This window comes from Bubalus kerabau, chromosome 20, assembly GCF_029407905.1.
Source record: "Bubalus kerabau isolate K-KA32 ecotype Philippines breed swamp buffalo chromosome 20, PCC_UOA_SB_1v2, whole genome shotgun sequence".
Taxonomy (NCBI): Eukaryota; Metazoa; Chordata; class Mammalia; order Artiodactyla; family Bovidae; genus Bubalus; species Bubalus kerabau.
The window spans coordinates 8,391,624-8,413,771 of NC_073643.1; the positions used below are offsets into that span (position 1 = coordinate 8,391,624).

Sequence of the window (22,148 nt, forward strand, 5' to 3'; positions counted from 1 at the left end):
GCCAGAGCAGCCAGGCTTTGAGGTGGCTGTGTGACTGCGGGAGAGGGCGTGGGAGTGCTCACCATATCCCTAGGGGTCCAGGCTGTAAAGCTTATGCTCCAGCCCTCCAAAGGCCACACAGTTCAGGAAAAAAATGGACTAAGAAAGCACATGTGTGGGCACAAGCAAGAAAGTTGAGCACCAGGTAGAGAAAAGGTCTCTGCTGAAAACTTGTAATCATGCCAGCACCACAAACAGGCTTTGGGTTTGAATTTTTACTTCCAGGAGTCCCAAGCAAAAAGTTAACATAAAAATCGGAACTTGGGCCAGTAATGCCAGTAACTGACAGAAACAAAAATCAGCAACATCTGCAGAAATCTCTCTGGATCCAGGCTGCAAGGCTTCCCATAAATATGCACTTCCCATAAGTATTCTCCATTGAGTATGTACTTTTAAAATTATAATCACAAAATAGTTCATTATGAGTGCAGGTCAGTAGATTTTTTTTTTAAACAGAAGAATTACATGCCCAAGGTTCCAGATATTTATTTGAGCAAAATGAGAGATGCTTTTGAAAGGTATTTTTAGGAAGAAGTGTACATGTAGATCCACTGGCCTGGGCAATGGTTCCTGGATTAAGTCCCCAAATTTCCAGGGGCTCCACCACTCTCCTGGGGGCTCACTCAGTGACAGGTGTGAAGACAAATGAGCACAGAGACCTCACATTCACCAGCCCGGGGCCTGTTTACAAAATGAGCAGGAAATGACTCAAATGTCAAAAGAAAAAAAAAAAAGGTCATACAAGGAAGATTAAACCATCAAGAAGGAGTCTTGTAAACAAACCTATTTGAACATCTGGATATGAACATAAATTATGTCATTGGACAGATTAAAGAGTAGATTTGACAAGAGCTGCAGATGGAATTAACAAAGTGGAAAATATGAAGATATTAACAGAAAATAGCAAAGAAAATATCTGAGAATTTAAGAGGTAAATAGAGGACAGGATAAAATTCAATATATATCTGATTGGAGTTCCAGAAGAGGCGATTTTTGAAATAAATAATGTCTGAAATTTGTCCAGAGTTAATTGTATACAATCAATTTTGTTATTCTCCCAAATATATTTCCATTAAAATTTTTCTCCATTAAAATTTTATCATGTAGACCTTATAACTTTACGACTGCTGGTAAAATAAGTTGATGATGAATTTTTTTCTTTTTTGGAAATAAACTATGTAAGAGAGCTATAAGCATAAGCTACTAATTTACTGAAGATCTGACAGATTTGAGTACTGGAGCAAGTTGTGTCTGCTTCAGTTTGGATGGGAGGTGTAGCACTGTGGGAAGACTTGGGTTTTGGATTCTGCTTCATTGCCTTAGTATCCATCTAGTCAGGTCAGCCAAGTCTTCTTTGAAGTGCATTTTCCTCATTGATTGGGAATAATATCCATGCAGCTCAAGGATTACTGTGAAGGTCAGTGAGAAACAGGAAATGATAACTTTAAAGGAGGAGAATATAATACTAGTAGCTGCTTATGCAGAGACAATGATATATATTCACTAAATTATTTAAAGATTTTTTTCTGAGATGTACAGTTAAACTACATTTCCCAGCCTCCCCTGCAGCTAGGTGATTGAATTCTGGCCAGTGACATAGGGAAGAAAAAAAATACCTCTTTGGAGGAGGAAATGGCAACCCACTCCAGTATTCTTGCCTGGGAAATCCCATGGACAGAGGAGCCTGGTGGGCTACAGTCCTTGGGGTCACAAAAAGTCAGACACGACTGAGTGACTAAACCTACTTACCTTTTGATGTTAAGACTACCTGCCCTTTGTCGAAAAACTTCTGTATAACCTGGCTCCTCCCCTCACCTCTTTGGAGCAGTTCTCTTAGGGTGACTTGAGATGCTGTCTCCCTGGCTTACAGTCCTTAAAATTTCCACCAAATAAAACATAACTCCCAACTTCTAAAAAAAAAAACCTTGCTGGGGTTACATTCGGTTTGAGTCCCCACTCATTTCCCGTGTGCTGATTGGATGTCAATTTCCAGAATGACCTGGAAGTCGTACGTTGGCTCTTAAAGCCTGGATTCTGGGACTTTCCTGGTGGTCCAGTGGCTAAAGATTGCACTCCCAATGCAGGGGACCTGAGTTCAATTCCTGGTGGGGAACTAGATCCTGCAAGCCACAACAAAGATGGAAGATCCTGCTTGCCACAATTAAGATCCTGTGCAACCAAAGAAATAAAAAGTTTTAAAATAAGACCTTGGATTCCTACATGACTATGTGGAGAAGTTTCCCCCAACCTTCAGTTCACGTTGAACTATGATAGTTAAAAAAAAATCTTCTTTATGCCACTGAGATGTAAGTGTTATTTATCATAGCATCTAGCATAATTTTCCTTAAGTTGCTAAAAAGACATTTATGGAGTTAAGATGAGATGGAACTTAGAGAAATATCAAGAATTGATATTGATATTCAATATCAAGAATTTTGGAGAATTTATTCACTGGTCCCTACAGCATCCTGCTATCTATTTGGGCATCCCCTGTTGAGATATAGAAGCTGTGTTGGAATGTGGGTGGTGGTTTTTCCAGTGGTCATGTATGGATGTGAGAGTTGGACTATAAAGAAAGCTGAGCGTTGAAGAATTGATGCTTTTGAACTGTAGTGTTGGAGAGGACTCTTGAGAGTCCCTTGGACTGCAAGGAGATCCAACCAGTCCATCCTAAAGGAGATCGGTCCTGGCTGTTCATTGGAAGGACTGATGTTGAAGCTGAAACTCCAATCCTTTGGCCACCCGATGTGAAGAGCTGACTCATGGGAAAAGACCTGGATGCTGGGAAAGATTGAGGGCAGGAGAAGAACGGGACGACAGAGGATGAGATGGTTGGATGGCATCACCAACTCAGTGGACATGTGTTTGGGTGGGCTCCGGGAGTTGGTGATGGACAGGGAGGCCTGGCGTACTGCAGTTCATTCAGTCGCAAAGAGTCGGACACGACTGAGTGGCTGAACTGAACTGAACTGTGGCTTGAAAGATCTTAGTTCCCCGACCAAGGAATGAACCTGGGCCTCTTGCAGTGAAAGCCTAAGTCCTAACCACTGGACAACCCAGGGAAGTCTTTAACATGTGCTTCTTATGCTAGAGTCTCCTTAAGTTATCTTCCTCGATTCAAAAGCTTCCAATTAGAAGTGTCATTCAGTTCGGTTCAGTTGCTCAGTCCTTAAGATTTTCACTAAGTCTACAAGCCAGCTGTCAACTCCAAAACCCTTGTGTAGCTGAAGCTGACAGAGAGACTTCAACTCCCTTCAAAAAGTAAGTAATGATTGATACTGTGTATAAAATAGAGAGCTAATGAGAACCTACTGTGTAGTTCAGGGAACTCTACTCATGCATCAGTAGTGACTTAAATGGGAAGGCAATCCAAAAAACGGGATCGAACATAGAGCTGATTCACTTTGCTGTACAGCAGAAACTAACACAACATTGTAAAGCAACTACACTCCAGTAAAAATTAATAATAAAAAACTTCCTGAAACAAAAAACAAAAAACTAAGGGGAAAACAAATCATTGAATGTTAACATGTTAAGTGCAAATGAGCCCATTGGAAGAATACTTCATCTTTGTACTTGTAATTTGTCAAGTTGGTGTTATTCAACTTGTTGCAAATAGAAATGCTTTTATGCTTTGATGGAAGTGTTATTTGTGATTCTTTATTGTTACTGCTCTTATTTTAAAATAATATTTGGCAAACAGTCACTTCGTTTCAAATTAAAGTCCATTTGCCCACTTCCTACTCCAGGGAATCTTCCCAACCCAGGAATTGAACCCGAGTCGCCTGCATCTCCTGCTTTGGCAGGCAGGTTCTTTACCACTAGCACCACCTGGGAAGCCCTTGTTCATGTATGTATGGGATTTTAAAACATAATACTGTTCTAAAGTTTCCTTTAAAAGTCTTAAAAGTAAAAAATATGGATTTCCCATAGCCTTTAAATATCTGCATATGTTTAATTATCTGACTATTCCATAATTTATTATAGATGAATAGTTAGATTGTTTTCTTTAATTATGATAATTGCCACAGTAAGTGTCCTCACATATGTATCTCTGTTCACTTATGTAAGTAAATCTAGAGAATAACGTCCTAGAAGTGGAATGATTGGCACAAAGATTTGTGTTTTGTATTTTAATAGACCCTGCCAAGTTAGCCTTCAAAAGGAAGGCTGCAATTTATGGTTCTGACCTCATTTTCATTTCCTGATTACTTTTATAACCACTATTTGTGATTCTTTTATAACAGAGAATTAAATAGAACCAATAAATCTGAGAAATGCACAATGTTGTATTTATCAAGAATTTAGGGAATTCCTGGCAGTCCAGTGGTTAGGACTCTGCATTTCCACTGCTGGGACCCCATTTCAATCCCTGGTGGGGGAACTGAGATCCCACAAGCCACGTGGTGTGGCCAAAAAAGAAAAAAAAAAGAATTTAGAAGTGTCTCCTACCAGTTTTGTTATTCCAAACTACAATTTTGTTAAAAGAACTGTTTACTAGCAGTTGTAATCGTAGTGCTGAAAGTTTATATAAGCATACAAAATATGTCTTGTCAGTGACCTGTTTATGAGGATTATTTAAACAAGAAACATTAATAAAAAACTTTAAAACATCACAAGTTGAAACAAAACCCCAGAAGACGCTTGTAAAACGCAAGTTGAAATGGGTTTACCACGCTTGTCAGGAAATTCCCGGTTCCAGTGAACGATGACCCTCCTGTCCACCAGAGGTCACTCTTTGGAAATGAGTTTGCCCCAGGCAGTTGGCCGCCTTTAAAAAAAAAAAAATAGCATTATTGTTCCAGTGGCTCTTTGGTCAAGTCTTGGGAAGGTCGCGCTGTTCTTACGAGCTGAGCTGAGTTTGTGCTGCACAATTGTCCCGTATCTAGGTTTCATCCTGATGTTGTAACTCAAAACAGACCGTAAGTTGGTGTGTTTTACTCTTGACTCTGTTCGGTATCCGCTTAAACACCTGACTGGATTTTGTTGCTTCTGGATTTCTTTCCCTTCCCTGACATTGGGCTCCCACTTAGTCCGTCTTCATTAAATGTCTGATTTCTTCTCCATCTCATTTTGACATTGACATTCCAGCAAAAGCAGAAATACCTCTGTTTTTGTTCTCGGAAAAACTCTAGGAATATCTTTGCAGAAATACTTCTGGAGGATGGACCTTCCGTGCTTTAGAGAAGTTTCAACAAGGAGGGTGGTACATAGCGAAGGGAAAAAAGAAAAATCTCTTTGCATTCTAATCTTCCCCTTGGTTTGCTGCTTCATTATCTTTGGAGATTGTGTGATTTCCATTTAGAAGCTGTTTTATCAAGAAGTGAATAAAATTTAAGCTTCAAGACCCTTACTTGTACAAGTGCCTTCTACCTAAGTTTGTTTTCTTAAATTTGTATTCTTTTTTTTTTTTTTGGCCTCACTGCAAGGTTTGTGGGATTTTTAGTTTCCCGACCAGGAATCGAACTTGGGTCCTTGGCAGCAAAAGTGTAGTGCCCTAACCACTGGACCACCAGGGAAGTCTATGTATTCTTTTTTTTTTTTTTTTTTAATTAGTTACTTATTTATTTTTGGTTGTACGGGTCTTCAGTGCTACCTGGGCTTCCTCTAGTGCTGGTGAGCCGGGACTCCTCTTCGTTGTGGTTCAAGGGTTCTCATTTTAATGGCTTCTCTTGGTGCAGAGCACAGCCTCTAGGCACACAGCCATCAGTACTTGTGGCTGGAGGGCTCGGGAGTTGTGGCGCATGGGCTTAGATGCTCCGTGGCATGTGGAATCGTCCTGGACCAGGGATCAAACCCATGTCCCCTGAATTGCAGGCAGATTCTTAACCTGCTACACCACCTGGGAAGTCCCCTGTATTCTTTTTCTTTAACAGAAATCACCAAGTTCTAAAAGCTAGCCCCTGGGACTTCCCTTATGGTCCAGTGGTCAAGACTTCTCTTTCCAATGCAGGGGTACAAGTTCCATCCCTGGTCACGCGGCTAAGATCTCACATGCCTGGTGGCCAAAAAAAAACAAAGCAAAACACAAGTACTATTGTAACAGATTCAATAAAGAATTTTAAAATGGGCCACATCAAAAAAAAAAAAATCTTAAAAAAAAATTAGCTTCTGGGCCCTTAAGTGGAGTCCACACCTCGTTTCAAGACAACGTGTTTGGGTAGAGATTTAAGTTCTGGCTCTACGGGTCTCTGGCCAAGTTACTTAATCTCTCCGGCATCCATTTCTTTGTGTGCAGATAGTGTCAAGTTTCTTGAGAAATCAAATCACATGTATAATTTGCTTCTCACAGTTCCCTGAACACATTAGGGAACTTCAAGAAGGAAAGAAGCTGGGGAGAAAAAGAGAAATCGATACTTGGTTTCAATTGCTTGAGGCCTTCTGCCTGGAGTTGTCCAGGAGACAAGAAAACAAGAATGGTGCTGGGTGGAGCCCTTATGAGGTTGGAGTACCCAGAGGGTGGTCTGTGAGGTGTGGAGAAAAGGGATTCAGGGACAAATAACCCCAAAATAAAACTGAGGTGCCCAGGATAAGATCTGGACAGAATCCATGTTTCTTTCTTTTTTTTTTTTTTTTGATGTTTTGGCTCTGTGCATGTGGGATCTTGGTTCCCTGGCCAGGGATTGAGGCCATGTCCCCGAGATTGGAAGCGCACAGTCTCCACCACTGGACTGCCCTGGAGTCCGCCATGTTTCACTTTGCTTTCTTACCATTGTGACCCCAATTCCTTGCCATGAGCCAATTTTCCAGCCCCTGCAGACGGGGCTTGGCCTGTGACTGGCTTGGCCAAGGTAACAGCAGTAGTGATGGAGTGCCAGGTCCAAGCCACGTACAAATTGCCAACTTAACCTTCCCCTGTACCTTTGCTCTCTTTCAACTATTTCTAGGAGACAACATGAATCATATTTTTTTTTTTTTGAAGGAACTTTTGATTTTTTTTTCTTAATTTATTTTTAATTGAAGGACAATCACAGTATTGTGTTGGTTTCTGCCATACATCAACATATTTATTTTTTAAATAATTTTATTTATTCATTTATTTTTGGCGGAGCTGGGTCTTCGTTGCTGCACAGGCTTTTCTCTAGTTGCAGTGAGTGGGGGCTACTCTCTAATGCAGTGCATGGGCTTCTCATTGCGGTGGTGAATCATATTTTAAATATTATATTACATATGGTATCTCAAATTCATTTATTTTTAAGTGCTAATTTTCCATGATATGAATAAACCCCAATACAGTTATCTGTTTCTCTATTGGTGGCATATAAGTTGTTGAAGTTTTTTACTAATATGGAAAGTAATGGAAGAATATAGCCTGATGGGCTACAGTTCATAGGGTCACAGAGTCGGACACGACTAAAGCGACTTAGCATGCACAAAGAGTGTCATGATACTAATTTTTGCAGTTCTTTTTCCAGCTCAGTGGGTCTGAATTGATATCTAGTTGATATATTAGTGTTTATTTCCTTGACTTCCAAAGTTGAACCTCCTTCCATGTGTATATTGACCTTCTGGTTCCCTGTTTTGTAAATTGTCTGTGCATATCCTCTGTTTTCCTGTTGTTGTTTGCCTTTTTAAAAAAAAAAAACAGACTTGCTCCTGTAAGTCTTTATATCATCTTGTATTTATATTCTATATAGAATATATCTATATGTTAGGTAGGTAGAATAGGGAAAAGGAGTCCAAAATGGCGGTGGCTAAAAGACAAGGAAGGTCAAAGGAAGGTCCGTCGACCAAAGTGAAAACTTCAGGCAGAACAAACAGCACTCCTGGCTAAGCCCAGTTTGCATAGGGCAGGCCCAGGTGGAGGAAAAAACATAAAAGGCGGAGCCAAAGCGCTTTCTCACGGACTCTCTCTCCCTCGTGCGTGCACTCTTTCTCTCTCTCTCTCTCTCTCTCTCTCTCTCTCTCTCTCTCTCTCTCTCTCTCTCTCTCCCTCCCTCCCTCCCTCGCTCCCTCCCCACACACTCCTCCACTCTCTTCTCTTCGAGTCTTGGATTCTCCTGCTATCCTCTAAAGAAAATGGAGCTGTAACACTGATTTGCCTAAGAGCTGTAGCACAGTTTGTCCAAGACCGGAGAGCTGTGACGCGCCGAGGGCTTTAATGTCCGTTGCTCCAAATCTTTGTTGTAACGAGACAAAGAACCGAGGAACATACACTCGTGTGACATATATAATGAAGATTCTATGTGAAGAAAATAATATATGTCATATATAATAATGTATTATACTTTTTGTATATTTGGTTGCTTATATGCACTGCAGAGATCTTCTTTCAGTAATTTCTTGACAGCTTTATTGAGAGAGAGTTCACATATCATACAACTCACCCATTTAAAGTGTATAAATCAATGGTTTTTTAGTAGTCAATTGTAGAATATTTCACAAATATTTAGAAGAATATTTTCATGACCTCATAAAGAAACTCCATGCCCATCAGCTAGCTCTCCTTTCCCCCATCCCTCCAGCCCTAAGCCACCACTCATTTTGTTTTCTGTCTCTATAACTATGCCAATTTTGAGCATTTTATGTAAATAGAATATTTAATATGTGGTCTTTTGTGATTGACTTCTTTTGCTAGCATTTTTTTTTTTTTTTTTTTTTTTTGCTGCACTGTGTGGCTTGTGGGATCCTAGTTCCTGACCAGGGATGGAACCCGTGCCCTGGGCAGTGAAGGCATGAAGTCCTAACCACTGGACCACCAGGGAATTCCCAGCATATTTTCAAGGGTTATCCATGTAGTATGTATCAAGATTTTGTTCCTTTTTATAGCCAAATAACATTCCAGTGTAGAGATATACCACATTTTGTTTACTGATTCATCAGTTGAAGTCATGTTTACTGAAAAATGCAACTGATATGGAAAATTGTTCTGATTTCTGCCCAATCTGATCTGATTGCTTACCCCCGTCTTCTCCCACACATGGTAAGAAAAGTGGTTTTGCCCAGAATGTTGCAAAGGTTTATCCCTGGCTTTGAATTGTACTTTATTGATGAGAAAGTTTTAGTTCAATGCCCATAATTGATGAGGTAGCTCTAGAGACCCTTGGCATCCTGTGTGTAGCCCGGGGTTCATAGCGTCCCCATCTCTGAAGCTCATTAGACATGCAGGCTTTCATTCCTCCCAGACCTGCCAGAAGGAAACTCCAGTCTCAGGAGATCCGCAGTGAGGTGTATGCCAACTGAAGTTAGAAAATCACGGTTCTCCGCTATTTCTTTCTTTTTATTAACTATTTATTTGGCTGCGCCAGATTTTACTTGTGGTGCCTGGGATCTTCTATCTTCCTTGAAGCATGTGGCATCTAGTTCCCAGGCCAGGGATTGAGCCCAGGCCCCCTGCATTAGAAGCATGGAGTCTTAGCCACTGGACCAGGAGGTAAGTCCCTCTACACCACTGTCTCTCACCCTGCATCCATACTGAAACCACCTGGAAGGCTTTTCAAACATTGATTTTGTGTGTGTGTGTGTGTGTAATAAAGTTTTATTAAAGTATAGAGGAGATAGCGAAAGTTTCTGACATAGGCATCAGAAGGGGGCAGAAAGAGTACCCCCTTGCTAGTGTTAGCAATGAAGTTATATACTCTTCAATGAATCCAAAGAATGTCTGGAGGTTGTAAAGACCTCACCAGACCTACTCCCATAATTTACATTTTTTTTTTAATTTTATTTTTAAACTTTACATAACTGTATTAGTTTTGCCAAATATCAAAATGAATCCGCCACATACATGTGTTCCCCATCCAAGATAACAGAATTAGCCAGAAGGTTTAATCCAGAGACTGTCCTCAGGCAGGACACATTATTGTTATATAATCCTTGCAAAGACCAGGTCTACTCCCATAATTTACATTTTAAGGTAACAGAATTAGGCAGAAGGTTTAATCTTGAGACTGTCCTCAGGCATGATACATTATTGTTATATTATTCTAAGGAATGTAGAGAAGGGAAAAAAAAGTTTGTCCTTTCTTCCTCCTTGAGAATTCCAGACCCCTCTCTCCTTGGGGACCCCTAGACTCCTTATCAAACTGCCTAGGAAATGACTCTCTCATTCCCCCCTTTTCTTTTAGAATTATGTTGCCTAGGGAAAAGGGGTGTCGTTCGCGTTCCATAATTGCTTCCGAGCTGACAAGGGGCGTTGTCCCTAAATTGGTGAGGCAACATATTCTCCTAATCCTCATATTGAGGATATCTGAGCCAGGGGTCAAACATTGATTTTGAGAGATTCAGAATCACTGGTCTCCAGCACGTCCCAGACTCCCGGGGTGATTCTGGTGACTGCCAGCCTGTGAAGCCCTGATACAGATGTCTTTTAAAAGCAATCTCAACTTTTTTCGATAAACTACTTTAATTGAGGAACATTTGTTCTACTTATATTTTTTCTTTTTAAGGTTTATGGCTGTGCCGGATCTTCTTTGCTGTGCTCCGGCTTTCTCTCTTGCGGTGCGCAGGCTTCTTATTGCAGTGGCTTGTCTTGTTGGCGGAGCGTGAGCACACGTGGCTTCAGGAGTTGTGGCACACGGGCTTAGTTGCTCCTCGGCTTGTGGGATCTTCTGGGACCAGGGATGGAACCCGTGTTCTCTGCATTGGCAGGCGGATTCTTAACCGCTGACGCACCACGGAAGTCCCTATTCTACACACCATAAGGGTTTGCAGTTGTTTACCAAGACCACCTGGACGGCTCTCAGGGAGGGACTTGCGTGTCCATTTTCTAAGGGATTGGAGTGAGATGGCCAGTTTCACCTGCTCTCTGAGGTCTCATCTTAGTGGGTTTCAAAGCTCTGCTGACAAAGATGGTCTGTGTTTCTAAGCAAACAGCGGAAGGGACTTCGCTGGCGGTCCAGTGGTTAGGAATCCGCGCTTCCACTGCAGGGGGCGCAGTTTCCATCCCCGTTTGAAGAACGAAGTACCTGCCTGCAGCCCGTGCTGGGTGTGCTGCCAAGGATGTGCTGGTTTTTCTTGGTCCATTTTCAGCATCCAGTGTCCAAACTCTCTCTACAAGGAACGGCTACTGCTTGAAGCAGTATTTACCCCAGACTGATTTCTTTCCTGCTCCTGCCACCAGATTAAAGACAACAGGAACAAATATCTTGGGTAGATACCAGGATTTGTCTCTTTTAAAAATAAACCCAATCCTGATCTTTGCTAAGGAAGCTCCGGCAGCAACAAGCTGTCACATCTATTTCCCTGCCTTCTTCTCTCTGTGATTTCCTTCCATGCCCAGGCTTCCTGTGCGCCCTGCTTATGTGCCCCGTCATATTGTTATGATCTCATGGCTACGGTGACCGAGTAGCTCACGGATCCAGGCAGGCGGTACAGCTCTACTTTACATGTCCGTAAAAGGTTTCACCCCCTTCCAGGGTGTAGTCTGCATCTCCTTGTCACTTGCAATCCTGCCCTACATCTGTCTCGGATGGTGCCACAGCTGCACCCCAGTGCTGGTGCTGGGGCCACTTTTCTGAGTTAAAGGAAACAGGAGGGAAGGGGGAAGGAAGATAATTCTGTCCTGTGCATCCTGCCATTATCCAACTCACAGGTGTGTGTGTGAGGTCCTCTTTTTTTTTTTTATTGAAGTAGTTGATTTATAATGCGTTAATTCTGCTGTATGGCAAAGTCACTCAGTTTTATATTAATGTGTGTGTGTGTGTGTGTGTGCTTAGTCGCTCAGTCGTGTCCAACTCTTTGCAACCCCCATGGACTGTAGCCCCCCAGGCTCCTCTGTCCATGGGGATTCTCCCAGCAAGAATACTGGAGTGGGTTGCCATGCTCTCCTCCAGAGGATCTTCCAAACCCAGGGATCAAACCTAGGTCTCCCACACTGCAGGCAGACTTTTTACTGTCTGAGCCACCAGGGAAGCCCATCACCACCACCACACACCTACACACACACACACACACACACACACATATTCTTTTTTTTTTTCCTGTGTGTTTTTTTTTTTTTTTTTGGCTATACCATGTGGCGTAGGGAATCTTAGTTCCCTGACCAAGTCCCCTGCATTGGAAGTGAGGAATCTTAAGCATTGGACCAGCAGGGAAGTCATATATATACATTCTTTTTGAAAATGTTCTTTTCTGAGAACTCCCTGGTGGACCAGTGGCTAAGCCTTTGCCTTTCCAGTGCCGGGGGCATGGGCTCGATCCCAGGTTGGGGAACTAAGATCCTGCATGGCTCAGGGTGCAGCCAGAAAACAAAAAGCAACACATATTCTTTCCCATTATGGTTTATCACAGGATACTGAATATAGTTCCCTGTGCTAAACAGTAGGGCCTTGTTGCTCGTCTTTTCTATATAGAAAAGCTTACATCTGCTAACACCAACCTCGCCACTCCATCCCTCCCTCAATCCCCTCCCCCTTGGCAACCGCCATTCTGTTCTCAGTCCATGAAACTGTTTCTGTTCCATAGATGAGCTCATTTGTGTCCTATTTTAGATTCTACATGTCCGTGTATCAAGAGGGCTTCCCTGGTGGCTCAGTGGTAAAGAATCCGTCTGTCAATGCAGAAGATGCGGGTTCGATCCCTGGGTTGGGAAGATTCCTTGGAGAAGGAAATGGCGATCCATGCCAGTATTCTTGTCTGGGAAATCCCATGGACAGAGGAGCCTGGTGGGCTACAGTTCATGGATCAAACACGACTTAGTGACTCAACAACAACGTAAGTGGTATCATGTGAAATTTGTCTTTCTCTTTCTGACTTGCTTCACTTAGTGGTATCATCTCTGTGTTTATGCATGTTGCTGCAGATGGTATTATTTTATTCTTTTTTTGGTTGAGTTCAATGTAGGTACCACAACTTATATATGTACCACCACTTGTGCAAGGTCCTCCCCCTTGAAAATATTTATTTGTTTGCCTGTGCCAGGTCTTAGTTGTGGCCTGAGGAATCCTCACTGTGACATGTGGGATCTTAGTTCCCTGACCAGGGATCAAACCCTGGTCCCCTGTGTTGGGAGCTCAGAGCCCTAACCACTGTTCCTCCAGGCAAGTCCTATGGGAGGTCCTTTTAACCTTCTGTTACATTATTTGCAGCTACCTGAGAGCTTGGGCTGCTTTGACTTATTGGAAGGCGTGGCCATGCAAGAATCAAAGGCCCCAGCTCCCTGAAATATACACCCAGCAGGGCACTCACGGGTGTCAGATTGCTTCTTGGGTTCTTTCCAGGGGTGACTGAGTTGCTAAGCTGCTAACTTGACCTGCTTCTCTCATACTGCACCAAGGAACCCTGCTTTGTTTTTCAGGCAGCCAGTGCTAAATCTCTTGTGTTGGTGACACTTTGCTAGTTACAGCTCTGAGATGCTCCCTATTACTTAAAACAGACTCCTTGGAGGGTCTTCATGCAGTCAGGAGTTCCCAAACCTGGGCAATTCAAAGTATGAGTCTGCTTTTGAGCGAGGACAGACCTTGCCTGACCCAGATTTCTTTTCTTTTTTTTTTCCTTTTGGCTGCATCGTGTGGCAGGTGGGATCCAGTTCCCCGCCCAGGGATTGAACTCATGTCCCCTGCAGTGGAAGCTTGGTGTCTTAACCACTGGACCACCAGGGAAGTCCCTGACCCAGCATTTCAAAGCTCTTTCAGCGGATCCAGTTCTGTATCAACAGAAGCCAGGATCGCTTGCTCAGCGGCTCACACTGGGGCCGGCTGTGGGCAATTACTCCTGTTTTTGATCTTTGCAGAAGACATTTGCTTAATTTGCTGGTACACTGCTTCTCTGATCACATGACAAGCATGCGCCTGTGGGTGTGTGTCCTTTGTAAATAACAACTTGTTCTTTTCTATCAGCTGGGGCTTGCTTACTCCCCTACCCAGCCCTTTTAATGTGTTTAAACTGGTTTTTTGTAAATTAGGGCCCTGATAAATAATTCAGTAAGCTGAGCCCGAGTCCCTGCCTCCCAGAGGAGGGGCCGTGTGCACAGCCCCCCACAACTTCTGAGCCACCTCTGAGGTCCTTTGCAAAGTCCTGGCCCTGCTCTTCTGACAGGGATTTGATGTGAACATCCTTTCACTTGCTCCTACCTGCAGGAGGGCCTATGTTCTTGGTGGTTCAGATAGCTGTTTTCTTCGTTGCTTTCTGGTAGAAAACCTTCTGAAACAACAGCCTTGAGTGTGTGTGTGTGAGAGAGAGAGAGAGAGACAGAGAGAGGATATGAAGCAGTGTCCATGAACTGATTTCATTTGATCGTTCTGCCTAAGTTTCTAGATCTATCTGCCTCTTGCCTCCCCCCACACCATGCCAGGTCTCTTTTTTCTTGATTCTTTCCCTCATCCACCCACCTTAACTGACTTTAAAACACAACATTATATGTAATTCCACCTTAATTGAACTTAAGAACTTAATTGAAGTTCTAGTGTGTTCTGTTATTAAATGGCAGCAGATTAAAATGAATTCTTTTTTTCCTTAAAGAAAAGGGTGGTAATTTAAATGCATTCTTATCATATTTTAGTGTCAAATTTCCATCATCCAGTATGATTCCACTTTTGTTTTAAATGAATTTTTTTTGCGGTATAGCTGCTTTCCAGTGCTGTGTTAGTTTCTGCTGTACAGCAGAGAGAATCAGCTATACTTAGACCCCCTCTTTTCTGGATTTCCTTCCCATTTAGGTCACCACAGAGCACTGAGTAGAGTTCCCTGTGCTGTGCAATAGGTTCTCATTAGTTATCTATTTTATGCATATTATCAATAGTATATATATTAATATGTCAGTCTCAGTCACCCAATTCATCCCACCCTTATCCCACTTTTTTCATTTTACATTAAATCAAGAGCATTACCCCAGAGTATTATATATTCTTAGCAAAAGTATTTGACTGTTTGTAAGTTGATGATCTTTAAGTGCTTGTTTCTTTCTAATTTTAGGATGTACAGCTTAATGATAGCCATTGTTGAATTGCAGGTACTAGAATTACAGGATTTAAAGTGTATATTTTAGAAGTTAGCAGTCACGTAGGTGGGCCCAGCTTACTGCCCACCCAACTGGCATTGAACAATATCTCGGCAAAATACTTTGCCCAATTAATAGCTGAAAATAGTACCTTGATATTTTACTGTGCATCTCATTGATTCTGGGCGAATTGAAGACTCAGATAACAGCAGTAAGAAAAGAAGTTTACCTGCAAGAAATATGAGACACCCAAAAGGACCTGCTATTCAAACAAAAAGCACAACAGGTCATTAAAGCCAAGCACTGCAAAATTACCAAGGTGACTGAATTTATAGTTGGGATGTTCAGGACCCAAACCCAGCAATTTACAGGGTTATCATTTCTAGGAGCTTGTGGCCAGACTTCAGACAGCAGCACTGCAAAAGTCAGGGATAGAGTTGTTCATATTAAGTAGTCAGCACCTTATAGGCAATGCTCAGGAGTCCATTGATTTGAGGGGCTGAATTTGACAGGCCTGAAGGTGTGTTTTCCCTTAAGCCTGAGGCTTCATGGAAGCACGATGTCAGCTTTGCCTCCACAAGGCTTTTCATGTGTAGAAAGGATAGTGTATTTCTCTTCTGTAAGTGTATGTTGTGTCTTTTGCCCTGTTTGATATTATTGGGGTTTAGCTACTGTTTACTGTACTTCCTGGATTTTACTTGCTGTATATTTAAAACGCATTGTGGTGTATTGCCAAAAATTGTTTTCTGCGTCACTTGACTTTTGATATGTTTGTTTGTGGTGTTTTTAAATCATGGCAACACATATTTTTATGTAGACAAGTCCACTGACTATTTCCTTTATTATTTCTGCATTGGTATCATGCTTAGGAAGTACGCAGCTGTTTCCCAGCTCGCTCATGCTCTCTCTTTTTTCGGTCTGTTTTTTGGCCGGGTCATGTGGCCTTTGGGATATTGGTTCCCCAACCAAAGATTGATCCTGTGTCCACTGCAGCGAAAGCACAGAGTCCTAACCACTGGACCACAAAGGGAAGAGCCTCTTTTTTCCCTTTAATTGAAGTATGGTTGATTTACAATGTTGTGTTCATCCTAGCTCTTTTAATATTGCTTACAGGCAATCTATGAAATGGGAGAACATGTTTACAAATCATTTATATCACAAGGGGTCAAGGGAGTTGCCCAGCGGTGCGATGGTAAGGACTCAGCACTTTCATTGCCAAGGCCAGGGTTCAATCCCTGATGGGTGAATTAAGATCCTACAAGCTAGTGAAAATGAAAGCTAGCAGTGTGGCCAAAAATCAATAAATAAAATTAAAATAATAATAATAATGATAAGGGGTAAACATACAGAATTTTTTAAAAACTCCTACATCTTGATAATGAAAGACCAAACATCACAGTTAAAAAGTGGGCAAAGGGCTTGAACAGACATTTCTCCAAAGAAGATAAACACATGAAAAGAACATGAATAGATGCTTAATGCCACTAGTCATTAGAAAAATACAAATCAAAATTCCCGTGAGATACAACTTCCTGTTCATTATCCCATGGATATCTGAAAAATAAGAAGAATTGGTGAGAATGTGCAGAAATTGGAACCCTTGTGCTCTGCTGCTGGGAATGAAAACGTGGTGCAATTGCTATGGAAAATAATAGCAGGGAGATACGTTCGTGAGGTTACTCCTTTCTGCCCGTGGACGCCGCCGAGAAAGCATCGTTGAAGTCTTCCCCGCCTCCACTGCCGTCATGTCTAAATCAGAGTCTCCCAAAGAGCCCGAACAGCTGCGGAAGCTCTTCATCGGAGGATTGAGCTTTGAAACAACCGATGAGAGTCTGAGGAGCCATTTTGAGCAATGGGGAACGCTCACAGACTGTGTGGTAATGAGGGATCCAAACACCAAGCGCTCCAGAGGCTTCGGGTTTGTCACATACGCCACGGTGGAGGAGGTGGATGCGGCCATGAATGCAAGGCCACACAAGGTGGACGGAAGAGTTGTGGAACCAAAGAGGGCCGTCTCAAGAGAAGATTCTCAAAGACCTGGTGCCCACTTAACTGTGAAAAAGATTTTTGTTGGTGGCATTAAAGAAGACACTGAAGAACATCACCTGAGAGATTATTTTGAACAGTACGGGAAAATTGAAATAATTGAAATCATGACTGACCGAGGCAGTGGCAAAAAGAGAGGCTTTGCTTTTGTAACCTTTGATGACCATGACTCCGTAGACAAGATTGTCATTCAGAAATACCACACTGTGAATGGCCACAACTGTGAAGTGAGAAAAGCCCTGTCTAAGCAAGAGATGGCCAGTGCTTCATCCAGCCAGAGAGGTCGAAGTGGTTCTGGGAACTTTGGTGGCGGTCGTGGAGGTGGTTTTGGTGGGAATGACAACTTTGGTCGTGGAGGAAACTTCAGTGGTCGAGGTGGCTTAGGTGGCAGCCGTGGTGGTGGCGGATATGGTGGCAGTGGGGATGGATATAATGGATTTGGTAATGACGGTGGTTATGGAGGAGGCGGCCCTGGTTACTCTGGAGGAAGCAGAGGCTATGGAAGTGGTGGACAGGGTTATGGAAACCAGGGCAGTGGCTATGGCGGGAGTGGCAGCTATGACAGCTATAACAACGGTGGAGGCGGAGGCGGCTTTGGCGGTGGTAGTGGAAGCAATTTTGGAGGTGGCGGAAGCTACAATGATTTTGGCAATTACAACAATCAATCTTCAAATTTTGGACCCATGAAAGGAGGAAACTTTGGAGGCAGAAGTTCTGGCCCCTATGGTGGTGGAGGCCAATACTTTGCCAAACCACGAAACCAAGGTGGCTATGGTGGCTCCAGCAGCAGCAGTAGCTATGGCAGTGGCAGAAGGTTTTAATTACTGCCAGGAAACAAAGCTTAGCAGGAGAGGAGAGCCAGAGAAGTGACAGGGAAGCTACAGGTTACAACAGATTTGTGAACTCAGCCAAGCACAGTGGTGGCAGGGCCTAGCTGCTACAAAGAAGACATGTTTTAGACAATACTCATGTGTATGGGCAAAAAACTCGAGGACTGTACTTGTGACTAATTGTATAACAGGTTATTTTAGTTTCTGTTCTGTGGAAAGTGTAAAGCATTCCAACAAAGGGTTTTAATGTAGATTTTTTTTTTTTGCACCCATGCTGTTGATTGCTAAATGTAATAGTCTGATCATGACGCTGAATAAATGTCTTTTTTTTTTTTTTAATGTGCTGTGTAAAGTTAGTCTACTCTGAAGCCATTTTGGTAAACTACCCCAACAGTGTGAAGTTAGAATTCCTTCAGGGTGATGCCAGGTTCCATTTGAAATTTATTTACAACCTGCTTGCTGGAGAAGCTGTTGTCTTCAGAACCTTGGTGTAGTTGAACTGACAGTTACTGTGTTGTGACCTGGAGTTCACCATTAAAAGGGTCACCCATGCAAAGTCATGGAGTTTTTTTATTTTTTTGGGTTATTAATGATTGTTGGCACATCCTATGCAATATATCTAAATTGAATTATGGTACCAGATAAAGTTATAGATGGGAATGAAGCTTGTGTATCATCCATTATCATGTGTAATCAATAAAAGATTTAATACCCTCTTAAAAAAAAAAAAAAAAAAAAAATAATAGCAGGGGTTCCTCTGAAAACTAAAACAAGAATTACCATATGATCCTTCAATTCCACTTCAGGGAGTTGAAAGCAGATACGTGTACACCCAGATTCATAGCAACATTATTTATAATAGCCAAAGGGTGAGAGCAACCCAAGTGGCTATCAATGGATGAATGACTAGAAGAACTTCTGTATATACATGCAATGGAATATTACTGAACTTAAAAAAGAAGGAAATTCTGCCATTTGCAACAACATGGATGAAACTTGAAGACATTATGCTAAGTAAAAGAATCCAGACACAAAAAGACAAATACTGTATAATTCCACTTATATGAGGTATACCTCAAGTAATCCAGTTCATAGACTGAAAGTAGAAGGGTGTTTTCCAGGGCTGAGGGGAGAAGGAAATGGGAAGATGTTATTTAGTGGATGTGAGGTTCAGGTTTGCAAGATAAAAAAGTTCTGGAGATGTATGGTGGTAGAGATTGCACAACGATGGGAATATACTTAATGCCACTTAGAAATGGTTTAAATGGTTTTATGTATATTTTAGGGCTTCCCTGGTGGCTCAACTGGTGAAGAATCTGCCTGCAATGCAGGAGACCTGGGTTTGATCCCTGGGTTGGGAAGATCCCCTGGAGAAGGGAAAGGCTACCCACTCCAGTATTATGGCCTGGAGAATTCCATGGACTGTATAGTCCATGGGGTTACAACAAGTCAGACATGACTTTCAAGTATATTTTACAACTTTAAAAAAATATGTTGCTTATATTTTCTTTTGCCGACTGCCAACTCCTTGGAAAAGATCCTGATGTTGGGAAAGATTGAAGGCAAGCAGAGAAGAGGGCAGCAGAGGATGAGATGGTTAGATAGCATCAGTGACTCAATGGATATGAACTTGAGCCAACTCCGGGAGATACTGGAGGACAGGGAAGCCTGGAGTCCTGCAGTCCACGGGGTTACAAAGAGCTGAACTTGGCAACGGAACAGCAACAACAACGATTTTCTTTTGGTACTTTATAATTGTGTTGTGTTCTTTTAGGAACCACTCTGATTTGTGAAAAGTATCAGCAATTCCTATCCACAGTGCAAGCCTCACCTGTTGGTGGTAGGAGGTGGGTGGTTGGAGGCCTGATGAAAACTAAACCAGAGGTGAGTTAGGAACGGTGACAGACCCTGGGAGGGGGTTGGTGTGCCCACCATGTTCTGAGAAAAGGATTACAGATTTTCCTGGACTACCTGTTTCAATTTTGTTGTGTAACAAACTACCCCAGATTTTGTGGCTTAAGAACAGCCTTTTTATTGCATCACATAAATGCTGTGGGTCAGGAACGTGGGCAGGGCTCAAACTGAGCAATTCTCATGATGTTGATTGAGACTGCCCTGTACTGCTAGCTGCTGGCTGGGCTTGTCTGGAGTATCCAGTGTGGCGCCTTAGTGTGGGGGTGCCTGGAAGGCTGGGCTCAGCTGGGACTGTCAGTTGGAGAGCCTACACATGACCTGTTCAGATGGTGGTCTTAGGGCAGTCAGATTTCTTAGCTGGTGGCTCAGGACTCCCTGTGAGAAGGTCCCTGGAGATGAGGATGGAACCTCCGTGACTTTTCTGACCTAGCCTTGGAAGTCGCATATATTGTGTTGCGTCTTGGTGGTTACAACATAAAGTCACCCGTAGATTCAAGGGGACAGAAATTACCTGCCACCTTTCCATGGGGAAGTGGTGAGATCACATTGTGGAGAGCATTGTGGGCTGGAGACACTGTTGTAGCCATCTTTAGAAAATACAATATCTCCTCCTACTAAGGAGAAGAGGATTTACTATAAAAGCCAGCAGAGGGACTTCCTTGGTGATCCAGTTGTTAAGACTGAGTATCCAGGGCAAGGGGCAAGGGTTCGATCCCTGGTCGGGGAACTAAGATCCCTCATGCTGTGTGATGTGGCCAAAAAAAATTTTTTTTAATAAATTTGGAAAAAAAAACCCACAAAAAACAGAGTTAGGAAAACCCTGGAAAGGAAGCCGAGTGGATCCAGCAATCGCTACTCTGTGACCTCGTGCTTGGCTCCCTCTGTGCTTAGTTTTTCTTGATCCTCCTCAATTTCCTTTGACCTCTGCTCTCATCCCAGCCACCCCCACCCCACACCCTCTCACCTGTGATCTACTACAGCCTCTCCTGCCTTGCTCAAGCTTCCCCCAGAGTGTCTTAGTTCAGCTTCCTGAGAGAGCCTGACCGACTCATCTGTTATTTCCCGGCAGCCCTTGGCCCAGTCGTGGGAGGGCCTGCGGGGGAGGAGCAGAGCAGGTGTCAGATGGCACAGCCTCTGGCTTTCACACCTGGCTGCACACCTGAATCCCCTGGTCAGCTCTTTAAAAAGTCCTCTTGGCCTGGGTCCCACACGCAGATGTCCTGATTTCACACGTTTGGGATTAGAGACTAAGCAGGGGTCTTTTTTAGAAAACAGGGTACCCATGCTGCTTCTTCCACTCTCAGGGGGAGCTATGACACCCTGGGAATGACCAGCAGGTCTGGACAGCAAGCTGGCCCCAGGGCGTATCATTTACCAGACGGGGAAAGAAAAACAGGCTTTTCTGGTTTGAGGCTTTGATGTGTATTGTTGCTTGTTTGTTTGTTTCACAAATAAAATCTCAAAGAATTTGTGAGCTAGAAGGGACCTTAGTGACAACCTAACAACATTCGTTCACAGATACGGAATAGGGAAACCCCCATTTCAGGGTTTGCCTAGAAACGTCCAAGCTTAGCACTGAGAGACCTACCATGGAAATCCCTCAGTCGCAGACAAACCCTCTGTGGAGACCCACTAGCAACTCCTCCCCTTCCCCTGCTCCCAGCTCTGGCAACCACTTGTATCTACCTTCCATGTCTGTGTGTGCATGCTCAGCTGCTTCAGCTGTGTCCATCTCTTTGCAATCCCCTGAACCACCAGGCTCCTCTGTGCATGGGATTCTCTAGGCAGGAATAATGGAGTGGGTAACCATGCCCTCCTCCAGCAGATCTTCCCTCACCCAGGGATCGAACGTGTATCTCTTATGTCTCCTCCATTGGCAGATGGGTCCTTTACCACTAATGCCACCTGGGCAGCCCTCCAAGTCTGGCTTATTTCATTTAGCGTAATTGTTTTTAAGGTTTATTCATAGTGTAGCAGGTATCAGTGCTTTATTGCTTTCTATGGCTGGATAATATTCCCTTGTATGGATATACCACATTCATCAGCTGATGGACATTTGGATTGTTTCCACTCTTTGTCTATTCTGAGTAATGCTGCTGTGAACTCTTATGTACAGCTTCTTGTGTGGACATAGGTTTTTTAATCTTCTTGGCTATACACCTTGGAGTGAAATTGCTGGGCTGTATGGAACTTTTATGTTTAACATTTTGAGGAACTGCCATACTGTTTTTCACAGTAACTGTATCATTTTACGTGCCCACCAGTAGAATACAAAGGTTCCAAGTCCCGCACCTCCTTGCCAACAATTGTTATTTTCTGCTTTTTTGATTACAGACATCCTAGTGGATAAGAGGTAGTATCTCATTGTGGTTTTGATTTGCATTTCCCTGATGACTAATGATGTTGAGCGTTTTTTCATGTGCTTATTGGCCATTTGCATATCT

The 22,148-nt window shown here is 42.9% G+C and overlaps 1 protein-coding gene and 2 long non-coding RNA genes across 4 annotated transcripts in view; 2 read left to right on the top strand and 1 right to left on the bottom strand.

Annotated features, from left to right (window-relative positions):
• Nucleotides 1-1,308: 1,308 nt before the first annotated feature.
• On the bottom strand, nt 1,309-20,738 carry LOC129635612 (uncharacterized). The gene is made up of 4 exons (XR_008706379.1): nt 20,669-20,738; nt 15,066-15,143; nt 4,713-4,810; nt 1,309-1,448 (listed from the first exon to the last, which is right to left on the bottom strand). It is a non-coding gene; the product is annotated as an uncharacterized LOC129635612 (long non-coding RNA).
• Nucleotides 4,829-22,148, top strand: part of LOC129635611 (uncharacterized) — a 29,210-nt gene continuing 11,890 nt past the window's right edge. Inside the window, exons 1-3 of one of the 2 annotated variants that reach the window (XR_008706378.1) lie at nt 4,829-4,961; nt 9,288-9,412; nt 10,425-10,954. This is a non-coding gene — a long non-coding RNA (uncharacterized LOC129635611). Of the gene's footprint in view, nt 4,962-9,287; nt 9,413-10,424; nt 10,955-22,148 lie in introns of those variants that run through there. The other variant, XR_008706377.1, reaches the window with a different exon arrangement.
• Nucleotides 16,572-18,504, top strand: LOC129635609 (heterogeneous nuclear ribonucleoprotein A1-like). The gene has a single exon (XM_055558835.1). It carries the CDS (start codon nt 16,660-16,662, stop codon nt 17,779-17,781), a length of 1,122 nt encoding a protein of 373 aa, XP_055414810.1. The 5' UTR covers nt 16,572-16,659; the 3' UTR covers nt 17,782-18,504.

Excerpts from the sequence above, each read along its gene's own strand:
- LOC129635609 (XM_055558835.1), top strand. The coding sequence starts at position 16,660 with ATGTCTAAATCAGAGTCTCCCAAAGAGCCCGAACAGCTGCGGAAGCTC.